This window comes from Perna viridis, chromosome 13 (assembly GCF_037379345.1).
Source record: "Perna viridis isolate PV_CMFRI_1.1 ecotype Kerala chromosome 13, ASM3737934v1, whole genome shotgun sequence".
In the NCBI taxonomy this organism is placed as follows: Eukaryota; Metazoa; Mollusca; class Bivalvia; order Mytilida; family Mytilidae; genus Perna; species Perna viridis.
In genome coordinates, this window is record NC_142457.1 from 25,953,851 (window position 1) to 25,970,529 (window position 16,679).

General features: G+C 32.6%; 3 protein-coding genes across 11 annotated transcripts in view; all 3 read left to right on the top strand.

Annotated features, from left to right (window-relative positions):
* Positions 1-16,679, top strand: part of LOC148600104 (uncharacterized) — a 319,707-nt gene that overhangs the window by 239,910 nt on the left and 63,118 nt on the right. The gene's annotated exons all lie outside the window — the stretch shown is intronic.
* Positions 6,171-9,848, top strand: LOC148600110 (uncharacterized). The gene is made up of 3 exons (XM_088557140.1): positions 6,171-6,307; positions 8,457-9,122; positions 9,786-9,848. Exons 2-3 carry the CDS (start codon positions 8,457-8,459, stop codon positions 9,846-9,848), a joined length of 729 nt encoding a protein of 242 aa, XP_088413266.1. The 5' UTR covers positions 6,171-6,307.
* Positions 9,851-16,219, top strand: LOC148600111 (uncharacterized). The gene is made up of 3 exons (XM_088557360.1): positions 9,851-11,653; positions 12,812-13,105; positions 15,821-16,219. The coding sequence occupies exons 1-3, from the start codon at positions 11,467-11,469 to the stop codon at positions 15,883-15,885; spliced, it is 546 nt and encodes a 181-aa protein (XP_088413486.1). The 5' UTR covers positions 9,851-11,466; the 3' UTR covers positions 15,886-16,219.

Below are 16,679 nucleotides of genomic sequence, written 5' to 3' on the forward strand. Positions count from 1 at the left end.
GCTACTGGTTCAGAAGGACGACATACTGAAATACGCTTCAAACTTTCAAACATTCCTAAGATTGAAGGAGAAGGAGAAAATTCTATCGACATCAAAGGACACTGTTAATGAATTGACGGACGAAGGTGTATTGCATATGAGAAGTATTTCTTTCAGTGAAAACAAGAAAATTCACAAAATCATGTCCGTTATAAAATCTATTGGAGATTTCAAATACGTATGGAGTGTTCATTTCACAACTCATACATTATGCCAGATCTTGCCGAAACTATGCAGACTTTTTTATCACGCTAGAACTCTAACAAATAGGCTTCTGGTGCACCTGGTCCATGCTCCCAGTTTTTAGTGGAGTCCGAGTTGCTCATTTGCTTTTGTTATTTTGTATGTATGATTTTAGTTACTTTATGTTCTTTGTTGTATATGTGTGTTTTCCATGTCTGGTCTTTGTTCCTGGATTGCATTCTGTTGGTTACCGCTATAACCTTGATTCCCTTGATTACTCTGTCAAAGTAACAAAATTAGAAAGAACAGTTGACTTTGAATCTAGAATAGCAAATAAAGGGCCGCAAATTATTTTTCCCATAAGTACAGACCAATTAAAACTTCAACAGCATTTTAGCCTATAGGGAAAAATATTGAGAATAAAATGAAGGGGGCGTTTGATGTTACTTTTGTGAAGGAAGATAAAATAGCTGTGTAGTATATTTCGTTATTTTTTTAAATGTTATGTCACACACCATGCTTTTATATAAATCCAAGTAAAAGGAATTTATTTCCTCGTGGCCTCAAATCAATTTACAAACACATGTAAGCCTAGAAAGAAATCAATTCTTTTTTGATATTTTAAAAATTGTTCGTACTCTTTATTTTTTTTATTTTTTTTAGCAGTAGAAATATCTCTATAACTGCAATATACGCACAAAATGTTTTTACATTCTTTAAATTCGGAAGCTCATAATTTTGTTTGAAAAATAATGTATGTCAACTTGCAATATACTTTTTTATGGTTTTGGAATGTTGATTCTATGATGCTGAGATTTTAGAAAATAAAAGTAAAGTTTTAACAAAATTATTATTTTTCAATCTAAATTTGATATACAAATATTTGTACAAATTCTAACACTTCACTTTATATAGTTATCTTATATTTTGTGCAAAGAAAATCGCACAAGCTTAGGTATTGCATACAAATGAAGTTTTTACAAACATATGTTACCTGTTTTAGTATTGACCAAGCTGTATTAACATTTAACTCAACTTTAATACTTAAGGAATATATATAAGGTTCTTGTTTTTCATTTAAAAATTAAGGATGAAAACAATACTTAAAAACATGTACTTTCTTTAAAAGAAGAAAGCCGACGCTGTAAAAGTTTTTTGTTTTTTTTTTAAGTATAACTTTCTATATTTCATTTTAGAAAATAACGCATGGCGCACAATTTTGATTTTCTATACTGTCAGACTATATGGCCCTTGGAAACATTTTAAGGACATTTCACTAAAAGAAGCTTTGACAAACAAAAACTCTTTGATGTGGAAAAGAAGCATGTGGCATGTGCACACTTGTTCGAACAATATGTACTAATTTGTAAGTTTGCTCAGTCGTTGATATTAGGCAAGTGTTTATATTTCATAGTATTTTAACTAGTATGAAGAGACATAAAATACCTGGATTTGATTTTAATTATTCAGATAGATTCACACAGGTTTTACTAAGAAAATGTTCTGATTCGTTAAACATTGTATAACGTTCTTTTTTTAAATTAAAGCCTTGTAAACGCATATGAGGAGGAGGTGTTGGTGTGTTTATGATGAGTTACTTTTGACGAACGGATTTATAGAATTATCATTATTAATCTCCCTCTTTTCTAGCTTGGTGTAATATGGAATATTTAGATTAAATTGACCATACACGTATTGCTTTATTCATCTGGTTAACCATTATCCATGGTTTGTATTTTAGAAGTTCAAATTTTAAATCAAACATAGTTGTACTCATGAAAGTGTCCTGTGTGCAGGGATGATATCCATCCGGTTTTTAAGAACGAAGACATACATTGAAAAATATGTTGAATTTACCGATTTAAGCACCATAGCTTGTGTAATTGTAAATAATCATATGGTTTTGAAACATGCAGTTTAAATCAACAACAACTGAAAACAAAACAAATAAACAAATAAAAAAATAAATAAATTTGGTTTGAACATATTTTACAAAAGCGATTCGATACAGTAAACTAACTTACAAGGTCACATTTCTCTGAATAAGAATGAAAATCAGAAGATTGACAATGCATCAACTGGTTTACACTGTACTCCAAAGCTGCAAATTAAGCAAAAGTGTTTTGTCAATGTGTATTGTCATGTAATATTCTGTAAAATGTAGGTGGAGCTTAAGTTGTCTCCTTTTTCCTTTTTCAACATTCAATAACAAAATTGGAAATTATCATAGGGAACATCTCAGAGGCATTTTTCGCAAATAAATGTTTCTGAGTTCTAACAAATCATTAAGAATATTTTGAGGAAAGATTGCGGGAGGGGTCTGGGATGGACCAAAGGCTCATTTTTAACATTCATTTCTTTATTCGCCACTTTGTGTCACACGGAATTCGGAATGGTCGTAATCGACTTGGGAGGGGTCAGATATCTCATTTCATTATTTATTTCCTTTTTCAACATCCATTTCCTTATTCGCCATTTTAGGTTGCACATAGTTGGGAATAGTCACAATCGACTTGGGAGGGGTCAGATATCTCATGTCAATATTCATTTCCTTATTCGCCATTTTAGCTTGCACAGAGTTGGGAATGGTTGCAATCGACTCGAGATGATTCAGAGATCTCATTTCAACATTCATTTCCTTTTTTAACATCTTCTGTTATTTCCCTTTGCATGTATGTAGTCATTGGGCTCGGCGAGTCTACCATGCACTACCCTACTCATCAATACACGATAGTTTTCAGGTACATTTGTATGTCCAATTTACGAACCAATTTGTCACTGTTTTAGTTAGAGTTTACATTAATACACTATCTGGTTAGGCAAACTGTTCGAACGTATTTGTCATTTATTGATATCACAAATAAAAATAACGCTTTTGATTATCACCAGACAGCTTGATGTCTATTTTTTTATTGTTATCAAGGGTGCAGTCATGCGGTTTATTTAGCTAAATGCACAATTTGTACCCCTACCCCAAGGAAAAATCGCTCTAGTTGACTTGTTTGTTCAATGCCATATACTCTGGAAATACTTATGCTTGACTTAAAGTATGGCTTATTTGTATTTTTCTTTTTTGACAGTTTCACAATTGACACAATTTGTCATAGTTTATTAAGAATTGCTCAAAGTAGGATTTTTGAATTTTTCTTAAAAGTTGCATCAATTCTACAACGCAATTTCACACAAATACGTTTCGATAGATATTTCAATATTCTAAAACATGAAACCAAGGGAAACCGATTTTCAACTAAACATTCTCAACATAATTCGATATTACCCCAACCCCTACATTACAGATCTCAGTATGAAGCAAAATTCTCATTTAGCAGCATAACAACACTCACATTTAGGTCATTAAGAATTAAGATAACGATTGACCCAACACATATAACACAACACAGTGGAATAATTTATGTTCTTTTACTACATACAACATTTCATCTGGACTTTCCAACCACGAATCACATTTTTCATGGTCCTTAGCTGGAGTACTACATAAGTGTTTTTGATACAATGATAAACGAAATGTTTTTTTTATTTAGACAATCAGGAAGCAATTGTAAGGGATCATGGGGAATCTTCATTTATTTTTTCAATATAAGTGGAAATGCATTTGAAAAATAAATTTATTTCTCCTGTTTCCCCTTTTAATGTGTTCTAACAACTTGTAATATATCTATAATGATATATTATGATATTTTTTTCATCATTTATTTAATCATGTTTACAGAAAAAATCATTCCCCGAAGCTGCATAAAAAAAGATACAAAACACAATAGTTTGACGCTAGGAAATAAATTCTCCTCGAATAGGAGTCGTATAGTGGTTTCTGGTATTTTGTATAATTCAGGTGTTTACCATACAACAATAACTCGGTGAAATGAATTATCGATTGTAAATTTTTAGGTAAGATATACATGTCATTATATCATTAAACATGTACAGAAACAATGAATATATGCTAGGTTTCATATTTGTTTATATTGCATTACACGTATGTTTGTAGCCTTAATGTAATAAATCAATGCAGTGACGTTGAAGATGTGTCGTTTTCAAGGTAGTTGTCTGCTCCTCATTCAGTTAATAAGGTGTCTGCTAATGTTTCAACAATCTACGCATGCGTTAAAAGCATAATTCTTTCATTTTTCGTTCAAATCATAATGCTGTTCATAGCTAGAATGTAAATATAACGGTAATGAACTAAATAACAAAGCACTTAACACATTTCATAGGAAATGAATACTAATAACGAAATCACCAATTCTAGGCAGTAGTCGAAAGGAATAGTCAAAAGGAACGCCCGGATAATAAATGTCAATGTCAGTCCGAAACCGGAAAGTAAAAACCACCGCAATGGCCCTAACTTGCTATGTGTATATCAAAGTGAAAGATGGGTCAAACTAGATTTATTTTTTCCGGTATGTTTCAACACAAATGGGCAGCATAAAATTGTCATCAGTTAAAATCAATATAAGCAGCAGTCAATATAATACAGAAGATATGAACAATAATAAGGTGAAAATGAAAAAGAATTAGATACAATAAAAATTATGTAAATCAATACCTCGAGTTTAAAAAAGGCTCGAACTTTGTGTGGTAAGATAATGCTATTACCATCTCTGTTACGCCAGGGAAAAGATTTCTTTTCGAATATAAAAGAAATCGTAAAGCGGTGTATTAGTACACACTTGGATGTTGTTGTTTGTACAGCAATAACTCGATGAAATGAGTCACCGATTGTTAACTTTTAGATAAGATCTAAATTCAAAAACAAACGAAATTTTACATTTTACATGTATACAACAACAAATATATGCAAGATTCAAGTGAAACAAAGATTGTTATTCAAAATATTCACATATTTGCAGTCTTTTCGTATCATTTGAATGTGAGGAAAAGGGGGAAAATTACTATTGGAAAAAAAGAGCTAATTGACTTCACTGTTGTAAGCGTTCTTCTTCATTCAGGTGCAGCATTGCGGTGTCTTAAACAAACAGTAATTGCGCAACTTTCTATGGCGTCAGAGTTCAGTCATGTTTGTATTGGGCAACATTCTGTTTCTATTGTATGTACAGTTCTTAAATGGTGCATGTATGAACTTCCCATTTGCACAATTTACAACCCCTTATCTCCATTCCTCTTTGTGCATCCTTTCATTCTGTCATAGAGATTTCCCATTTCCCCACTGAAATATCATTATCCCCATATGTACCAATATGTCCCCATTGCATTTTTCTTTATCAAAATTGTTATTGTTGAATTGAATTTTATATTTTTAGATTGTTAAACATTAAAACTGTCATTTTCAATTAATTCTGAAATAATTTTCATACTAATTAATACCTTAAAAACTAGTTTCTCCACCTTCTCATTCAAAATTTTAATCCCCAAACACAATACCTACACACATTCTCTATTCTCCATTCTAATTTTCCAACCCCACATACCATCGAATTGGAAGCGTGCCAAGTACAATTACTGTACTTGTATATATAGTTATGTTAGTTTCTCTGTATCGTATAACTGTCCCATGGTCTATTATCATGTTAATGTTTAATGAAAGGAGGTATCACTAGCTTTGTTATCCTCCTCGTTTGCACTTTTTTATTTCTATATTTGTGTCTATGAAAGAACTTAACACTCTCACACAAGGTTGAACACATGGTTGGGAAAACATAACGACATTAGAAATGATAAAACGTTTGTTTTAATCATTATTGCACTTCATTGATATGCAGATATGGTGGAATCGTATAAAACTGAAACTTAATTAATAAGGTGTTTGATTCTTTTGTATGAAAAGAACATGAGTAAATGACAAAACTTTTATTTCAGAGAGATACTATAAAACCCAATGTTCTTGACAACTAAAACATTAGAACACTGTAAGCCTTAAGATAAAATGCTTATTGATTTATATATAAAAGTCCTTGATCAACTCCAAACTTGTGAATCATAAGATAAGTGAGGTTTTGCAATAATATTACAACTTACTTTTAATTTTGAATCGATATTCAACGAATATAGTCTGATAAGAAGTGCAGACGACTGAATCATAAATTTTATTATTTCATCGGAATAAGTGGTAAGTTCTATTTTGTATCTATTGTACCTAACCTGTGGTATGCGGGTTTCCCCGTCGTTCATTCAAGACCAATGGGTGTCACTGTGCTGAAATTTTAATCCCATTGGAGTTGTTGTCTCTTTGACATATTCACAAAACATATACCCTTTTTAAAATATGTCGATAAATCGAATGTGAAATAAACATTGTAATTTCACTCTCCACAAAACATAATAACTTTTCTCTTTGATGTTTATTTATATAACTTTATTTGGCGTAACTGATGATTTGAAACACTAGTATCAACTGCCGACCAAAACAATTTATTAAAGAGTAATAAAGGGAACCAAGATTCTAGCAGAAATCAATCAAAGTAATGAAGTACTGAGTCAATGAAGCCTTCATTGTTTGCTTTGTTTCTTACTGCATAATCACATTTCTAATCAAAAAAAGGATTGTAATATTTTACGTTTACCCTACCGGTGCACCTGGTCCATGCTCCCAGTTTTCAGTGGAGTCCGAGTTGCTCATTTGCTTTTGTTGCTTTGTGTGTATGATTTTAGTTACTTTATGTTCTTTCTTTTGTATGTCTGTTTTCCGTGTCTGGTCTTTGTCCCTTGATTGCATTCTTTCTTTTGATTACCGCTATAACCATGGTTCCCTTGATTACACTTTCAAACTAGGGAAATTAATATTTTTACCATTCTTTCTTAATTTTTTTTCAAAACCGTTTATTAGCTGAGCAGTCATGGCTTCTTGAGTTGACAAGACGAATGGGGGAAAATGAACAACAATCTTTTCTTACTTTTTACACACACAGATTTGACGATACACATTTTAAAATATACATGTTATTTCACTCTTCCATGCTTTTCTTGCTTTTTTATATCACTTCACTGCGTAGCTTTTGCTTCTAATTATCATAGAATTTAAACAAATATTTATACGGCTCCAAGTTTTCCCTTAGTCATACATGGACAAAGACTCTTCAGTTCAACTACTGTTGAATCCTGTATTCCTTTGTCAAAGCATGTACATTTGCCATTTTTGCTGTCTAATTACTTTAAAAATGAATTATGACCATACAATCAGAAGAAAGCATCAACATAGTTCACCCAAAATCAAAGTTCTTTCACCTCCACTTAAAAGAGTTACTAAAAGTGTCCTTTGCTTTTAAAGAAACACCTGCCGAGTTGCGAATAAAAAGTCAAGTCCGAGGAGACGAAAGAGAAAAATAAAATAATGACAAATTGAACAATGCAGTTCTAATGGTGCATATGGATACATCGCTACGGTCCACGAGTTCATGATGACGACCACAAAACTTCTGTAGTGATGACTTCAATCATGTAGGAACATAACGGTGTTCAAGAAGCAATATTGTAAGAAGTCTCGCGCAGTCCAATAAGTCTGTGTAGTTACTGGAAGCCCTGTCATAACATATGAGTTCCGATATGAAAATATCCGCAAGTATTGAAGGGATGTTGCCACAGATGGATGGAAAATTGAAAATACAGAATGTAAAGTCATCGCGTTTGTCGTTTAGTTTGGTCAATAGTTGTCCATTACTTCGATCTCTGAGTGTAGGCCAAGATTTTAGGCTGACTTCACGGTGTCTGTAGTATTCTTTATGTCGTTCTTTTGTGTAGATGGGATTTATAATATCTCAGAAACTAGGACTTTTTTGCGATATTACGTCATATATATAGCGGAAACTGAGATTAAAGGATCTTTTTTAAACGATTCTCCTTATTTTGGATCAGATCAGCTATAAAGTCAGTCTAATAAGAAAGAAATATCAAAAGCACTCGTCCAAGAACGTTTGCAAATTAGACATTTGCACGGAGCAAGTTCAACCACTCCTTAAATGTTGCATTCTTCTGCACTTGCAAGCATATGTGAGCTTTCAGTCTATCCACTTAATACATTATGATGATTATCCTATTATTTATTTTCAGATGTTGAACATACACCGTTAGTAATGATAGACATAAAATAGGCAAACAGAATTATGGTGTGTGTGTGTGTGTGATCAAAAGCTACCCTGTAATTCATGTCTTAGGTTTATCTGTCATTTTCACAGTATAAAAAGAATAACATAAAAACACATCTAGAAAAAAACAAATGTGCACATTTCTGTTTATCTAACCATGTTTACCTTATTCTGCAGATGGCGACCGTTACGACATCAACTAAAAGCTTGGACAAAAAGAAGATTCAAGAATTTTATGACGACATAGTGATGGATGTCATGTATAATTATTTTGAATCAAAGATACTTGGTTTTGATAGCTTCCCAACCTTCATAACAAGAAATAAGCCAAAACTTTTCCATCAATACAAACCAACTACATTATGTTGCCAGTGCAGGATTCAATTATGTTATTCAGCACATAGAAAGGCTACCCTGTCGGAAAAACAATTCCATCTTCTGTTTCAAAGGATCAGTCAACCATTACCTAACCATGAAATAACGGAGAACAACGTAATTGTACAAAATTGTTTATGCCATTACAGTCCGAACACTTCGTACTCGGTGCTTGATTTAGATATCGTTATGATATGCAATCTGATTAAGTCATGTTGTGTTTCATATCCAGGAAATCCAAGGTGGTTAGATGATATCAAAGAAGTTAGAAACACAATAAGCCATCTCGGAGATGAAGTTACTCTAACTAACAAGAAAAAAGAGGAACTGTTTACCAAGCTTGGAGTCGCCGTTATTAACGTAGCCAGCACCATAGGGGATGTCTATCGTGTACGAGTAAAACGAAGAATCGATAAGTTTAAAACAGAGTTCAGTTACCTGCAAATGTTCACTGAGGCCGTATTAAAGGTATGCATTCATTAACATTCAATTCTACTTTTTTCCGACGCAGTCGGTATAGTTTCTCTTTTTACCCTTTGACCTTAAAGAAACTCCTCCATGGAAACGCAAGTCACCTGATCGCAAGTCTGCTTCCCGATTAGCCAAATACTGATGACCTAGTCGCGTTCTATAAACTGTATCGAAAATTGAAATTGCGTGCCATAAGCGTTATTTCCTGAATGAAATGTAGAAAATTATAAATCGAAAGAACAAATTTTACTGCAATCGCCTATCTTTTTTCAAATATAGTACTTGTTTTTATTAAGGACCACATTTTATCCACAACAGTCTTCTATTTTCAAACTTTTCTTCATAATTTTTTAGAACAAAAGTCTCAAATTCAATATTTTGGCAAAATAATACTGATCCATCAACAATCAAGGTACATGGCCTGAACACGCCAATTAATAGGATTCAAACACGATCTACAAGGGCAAACCGAATAAAATACACTACCTATAAAAACTGAAGATAAAGAAAACGAATCACAAAAAAAAAAAAAAAAAAAAAAAAAAAAAAAAACTTTAAATTAATAATTTAAAAAAGCAAGTGCATTTTATCATTTTTTACAGGCACTCCTTGTCACAATTTGAAAGAGTATGTATTTAATACTAATTACAATTTTTTCAGGATTTGACAAAAACTCTAGAAGAACACGGAATCAACATAGGTACTTTTATTAAACATGTCTAGGATGGTAGAAATAATATGATGTTTGAATAATTCTAATATTTTATATGCACGCACAATGTACCTACCTTAGTTTGATATACATTGCAAATGTTGATAAGATTCAGAATTGCAAACGCCTACAAGTGAACTTGGTCAATACTAAGTTCATGAAGGCGTCTGATTTGCTCATCAATTACTTAGTTTCTGTGTATTCCCTTGTTACAAATAGGCTTCTGGAACAGGGTTATGTTGCTACAAGATTGAAGTCATCACTACAGACGTTTTATGATCGTCATCATGAACTCGTGGATCGTTATGGTGTATTCATCTGCACCATGAAATCTGATTTATTCAACGGGTCATAGTTTCCTTTCCTCGTTTGTCTACCCCGGACTTGACTTTTTATGAGCAACTCGGCGGGTGTTTTTAGAAAAGCAGAGGACGCTTACCCTACCGGTGCACGTGGCCCATGCTCCCAGTTTTTAGTGGAGTCCGAGTTGCTTATTTGCTTTTGTTACTTTAATGTATGATTTTAGTTACTTTATGTTCTCTGTGTATGTCTGTTTTCCATGTCTGGTCTTTTTCCCTGCATTACATTCTTTTGATTACCGCTATAACCTTGGTTCCCTTGATTACTGTTAGTATGAGTTCTTAACAGTTTGTAGACTATTTTTTGTAGTTTAGTCTCGGGCCTTGTTTAGTCTTTCATCACCTCTTAAAATTGATACCTGTATTAACTGTTCAGTCCAGTCTGATTAAGTTTGCCATATCATTTTCATTCTAAACATAATAAATGTTAAGTTAGACATGTAATGGCTATGTCAACTCTTTTTTTTTTAGTTAGTCATTAAATATCTATGTCAACGATTTTTGTGTATAAACAAAATGTCTACGGCAACCCAAAATGTGTCAACCCCAAGGCACAAAAAAGTTGCATTTGATCTCGAGATGAAATGCCTACCTAAGGGATACATACATACTAGTGTATGTAACGATAATTAAACAGTATTATTATGTACGGAAATACAAAGGGACATTTTGTAGGTTGTGTTCATACTAAGAGAAATGGCTTGCAGATCGCATAAATAAAGTTATGTTGAATTCAAGTAAATACACGTAAAAGAAAGATATATTAGTTGTTTTGAAATAAAATAAATGTGTATGCATCGTGCTTTGTCACATGAATCTAAAAGTTCTACGTGTAGTACACAATGTGGCTGGCCATTTTTAATCACAATTGCGAGAGGGAGGCCGCAGAGGCTGAATTAAGAACAGTGACCCTACACGTACCTATCCACAGGAAGTAACTAATCGAACTTTTGATGTGTAACAGAATGATACTAGAAAACAATAAATAGGATTGACGAAACGCAAGTAAATTACGGATTTATGTTCTAGTATATATATATAACAAATATTATTTACAGTTCAAAAAATTATCGGTATGTAGGAAGGTGGTACATGTATCTACTATTATTATTTTTATGACTTGACAAGCAATGTCACATTTCAAACCGTCCAGCAAAAGTTGTGATAAATGTGACGAGTTCCCATGTTAGTATATTTGATTCCATTTCACATGGAAGAAAAAAATACTTTTTTTTTTTAATATTTCAATAACTAGAATTCGTTCAAATATATGGTCAAGCAAAGAATTCTGTATATAATCAATTATAATATAGTATTATCTATCAATCAAAATACATACATATTTACCGTTTTAGAACAACTTTATTTTCACATCTTAAGAAAGGAAATCCAGCTTAAAGATAATGATCCGAATGATGCAGATAGAGGAACGAACATTCATGAACGAAGCGTTGGGGGTAATTTCAAGTACCAGTCTATACAAAACTCAGAAATTGTCTTTAGTGGAGGTGATTCATTATGTCGAAACGAAAACAGATTTTTTTTGGGTCTACACATGCTTTTCATTTACGTAATTATAGTCCTTTCTTTAATTTGACCTTCATTTTAAGACAAAACCATATATGTATCTCCCACTTAATTCAACAAAATCAAGAACGGTAACTCCTGAATAGTGCCAATTACATACACTATAAACATTTTTATATTGAATGTGCAACATTTATTTAAATGGCAACCTAAGACTGGTTTTGTGGTTTGTAACTGTTTCTGGAAGAAAGGTAAAAGTGAATTGAGTTCTTGACATTTATGAGCCACCTCCTGTCAAAGCTTTGTAAATTTTGCTACTTGAAAAATTAATGTTCTCATTAATGTTCTTATCAAATAAAAAAAAAGATTGTTCTTATCAAATAAAAAAAATAATGTTGTAATCAATTAAAAAATTAATGCTTGTTCACATCAAATAAAAGTTTAAATTATTTCAAGATGATATAAAAGAAATCAATACTTGATTTACATGCATAGGTAGTTACATGTATCATATAAAATTAAAATCAAAATATGGCCCATCAATCATAGGTAATAAATCAATTCCTCTTCAATGTACCACAAATATTAGTTGCATTTGCATATAATTCAATACTATTCTTCGGAATTGTATTGAGAATGAGTAGTTTCAAATAGCATGACAGCATAGGCTTCCAATCTCAAAAGCTTACATTTACATTTTCTGATCATAGGCAAATTAAAATACTGTTTACTATTTCATTTAAGTTTGGCTTCATTTCTTGTATTGAACTTCTTAGTACTGACTTTGACTTCCCATCACTTTTTAATACTTCCAGATCTTGTATAGAATTCATTTATTTAATCTTGGTTACCTTTTTTACTCTTGATAAAGATCTTCCTAAATATTTTGTTATAATTCTGATTTTTATAGGTTATTAATTGAAACACTTGTACAGCAAATCGATTTTGAAAAACTTTAATATGAGTGGCATGTGTTTTCGTGTGTGCTTCACATAAAATTCACGTAATTCTGAAAAGAAAGTTTGAAAGTTTGAGAGATAACTATTACAAAAGTCTCTTTAAACATTATACTCGAAATTATTTTCCAGAAAATGAGAAATGTTACATCGCTTGGAAATTCAAAAACCCAGGACAATGGAATGTTCAAGATATGATGAAAAAATTCAAAAGTATTTCAACGTTAGTTGACTTTAAAATAGAGTTCATTTATGAAGGATCATTTGTGATGATATGCTCAACCACTCACAAAATTGCAAATGTTGAGTTTTCTGAAAATAGAATTGCAGACTTTGTTCGCCAGTTTGCGATGTTAGCTGAGATCGACACAAATAGGGTCGATATGATTGAGGTGGAGATGATATGTTGGCCAAGAACACATTCAGGTTGGTATCATTTATTTCTCCTAGTATATATCTGTTTCATTCTTCTACCATTCAAAATGCTTTTAATGTCGAGCAGCCCCTAAATGCAGCCCTTGAATGGTAAAACTTCCAATTTACACCATTCACCGTTCTCCATTCCCTATTGTGCTCCCAATCAAACTTAATTTTGATGTAAATAAATACTTTTAAAATAATTTTCAAAATTCCCAATTCCACGAAACTCCACATCTAATCACGGTTTCCAATCCTCTGTATTCTGTAAAATGGGATGTTTAACCGCACAAGGTATGGTTATACTTTTTCCAGATATAGTTAATCAAACACTGACACTGGACACATAAAAAATAACATCCAGTCTGCTTCCCGTTGATTGTTCTCTGACGAGAGTTTCACTATATTATGAACTGACAGTCGTACCGTTGCCGCATGATTTTGTTTGATTGACTGTTTCAAAATTTCTCAGGTTTATTTAATGGTACATATACTGGTACATATACTGTCATAATTTTGTATGTATTCATTGTAATTTTAACATACACTGATTTGTTTGCTTATAAAGCATGGATTGGCGAACTGATTTGATACAAGAAATGGTCGAGTCATTTTGAATTAGGGATATGTCAATTATTTGCGCATGGATCCCTTTCTAAAGGCCAATGAAGTTTCGTTTTACTTTGACGTTGCAATGATTGGCAATGATTTGTATTTATCGCAATTTTAAAAATTTTTTCCTGAAACATAATTAACCAATTACATTTCTTTTCCAAAGCCACGAGCAAGATTTGATACATTATTACATGTAGGGTTCTTTATAGTCTGCTGTCGTGCCGAAGAAAAAAACCATGCTCTTACGAGTTATGATGGGGAATTGTGCAACTGATGTTAATAATATCGTGTACACTAGTTACCAAAAGTACTATCATAAAACAATTACATAGAACATGGATAATCCAAAGATACCTGACAATGTTTATCATCCTTTGGGTTATTATTTCTTACAGTTTCACTACAGAGGAGTGACTATTTCTTCTGGAAAAACAATTAATGTTGTGATACACTAACCATCCTCTGTTACATTGCTTCATAGTCACAGTTTTCTTTTCCTCGTTTGTATACCCCGCACTTGACTTTTTATGAGCAACTCGGCGGTTGTTTCTAGAAAAGCAGAGAACGCTTACCGTACCGAAGCACCTGGTCCATGCTCCCAGTTTTTAATGGAGTCCGAGTTGCTCATTTGCTTTTGTCACTTTGTATGTATGATTTTAGTTACTATATGTTCTTTGTTGTGTATGTCTGTTTTCCATGTCTGGTCTTTTTCCCTAGTGTACATTCTTTTGATTACCGCTATAACTTTGGTTCCCTTGATTACTCTTTCTTCATCAATTGACATACAAGCTTAATTTTGGATTAGAGCGTATCACAAATCATGATGATTAATGGTCATCAAATAAAATAGATTGCATTTAATTTATTTTAATAAATATTTTAGGTAATATTTTGTACAAACTTCATCACAGTTAATATCAGGGCTTGCCCTAACAGGTTGACCTGATCTGACCTCTGGTAAAAACATTTATTCCTATATTAGACATACTATATATGTATGATTTTAGTTACTTTATGTTCTTTGTTGTGTATGTCTGTTTTCCATGTGTGGTTTTGGTCCCTGGGTTGCATTCTTTTGATTACCGCTATAACCTTGGTTCCCTTGATTACGTTTTGATATTAGAATCGATAGTTTATGGGGAAATTGAATAAAGTACTGGAACAATGCTGTGTGCAACGGTGGTTAAATGCATCCATTTATAAGATTAATATGAAAAACTATATCGTGTCGTTTAAAAATTTTGATTTGCTAGACTATGACCAATTCGTCCGGTGTTTTTTTGAAAAGCAGAGGACGCTTATTGTATCAGTCTTCCTGATTCAGAGGACGCTTATTGTATCAGTCTTCCTGATTCACATTCACAGTTTCTAGAAGAAAACAATTTCAAGTATTCTTTAGTTTTTATCTGTTTTTATTTATTTTAGTTAATTTGTATTATTGATATAATTATTATTTTTTGGGGGAGGGGGGGTATACTTGTTCATGATATTGTCTTCGGATTATGAATATCCCGTTTCTCGTTTCAAGCACGGTCACATTGTTTTAACTTTTGTACAACCAGGTTCATAAGTTTACTTACAGTACATGCATGTCATAGTGATGTTTTGTTTTGTTTTGTTTTTTTTTTGTTTTTTTTGTTTTTGTTTCCCATTTTGTGTGTTTGTGCGTTTATTTTTATCATACTGTTGCTCTTTACCACATATTGTTAATTTATTCTTCCATTTTTTAGCAGACGGTGATTTCACTGAACGGATGTGTGATGTAAAAAACCACTACATTTTACACCACCAGTTTAATATCTAAATTATGTGTGTCAATTAGAACTATTTAGAAAAGGTGTAGATTACTATATTGCCTGGTTTAACACACCCTTTTCTTCAGAATAACATTTGCCAAGTCTGGACTATTGCGGCGGTGTCCATCTTCCATTTTTTATCTTGATACTATCATTGTTATACTTTCCTCTCTGACTATTTCTTTGGCTTTTTGCTAACACTGACAGTTTATCAGTTCGGGAGTGTTGATATTAACCTTCATCCAATGTTAAGCTATAATTAAGTTGCATCAGTCATTTAATTAAATTTTAAGATTTTGCCTTTTGGTTGCAGCAAATGTACGATCTGTTTCGACAAGTGATGAAGATCAGATGACTGTAAGTTTGTTTATTGAATAAAGCCCAAGCTAACAGGATTTTATTTTTTTCATAACCATTAGTTCAGGGTTTAGTCCGGAAAAAGACTTCTTCTACCGTCAAACTATCAAAGAAAGAAATTACTGATAAGTATAAAAGAGTAATCAAGGGAACCAAGGGTATAACGGTAATCAAAAGAATGTAATCCAGGGACAAAGACCAGACATGGAAAACAGACATATACAACAAAGAACATAAAGTAACTAAAATCATACATACAAAGTAACAAAAGCAAATGAGCAACTCGGACTCCACTAAAAACTGGGAGCATGGACCAGGTGTACCGGTAGGGTAAGCGTCCTCTGCTTTTTCTAGAAACACCCGCCGAGTTGCTCATAAAAAGTCAAGTCCGGGGTAGACAAACGAGGAAAGGAAAACTATGACCCGTTGAATAAATCAGTTTTCATGGTGCAAATGGATACACCATAACGATCCATGAGTTCATGATGACGATCATAAAACGTCTGTAGTGATGACTTCAATCTTGTAGCAAAATAACCCTGTTCCAGAAGCCTATTTGTTAGAGTTCTAGCGCGATACAAAAAGTCTGCGTAGTTTTGGCAAGCTCTAGCATAACGTATGAGTTGTGATATGAACACTCCATACGCAGGAGCCGAAGGGATATTGCCCTTAACTCAGTTAAAATCCTGACTCAAACCAGTATGCATAGTTGTTACACAAATATATATATATATATATATATGTAATTCTTGGTAGAGATTCCTCATACTTTGTTAAAAAAACAATTCCATATCGTCTTCCAAATATACCGAAGA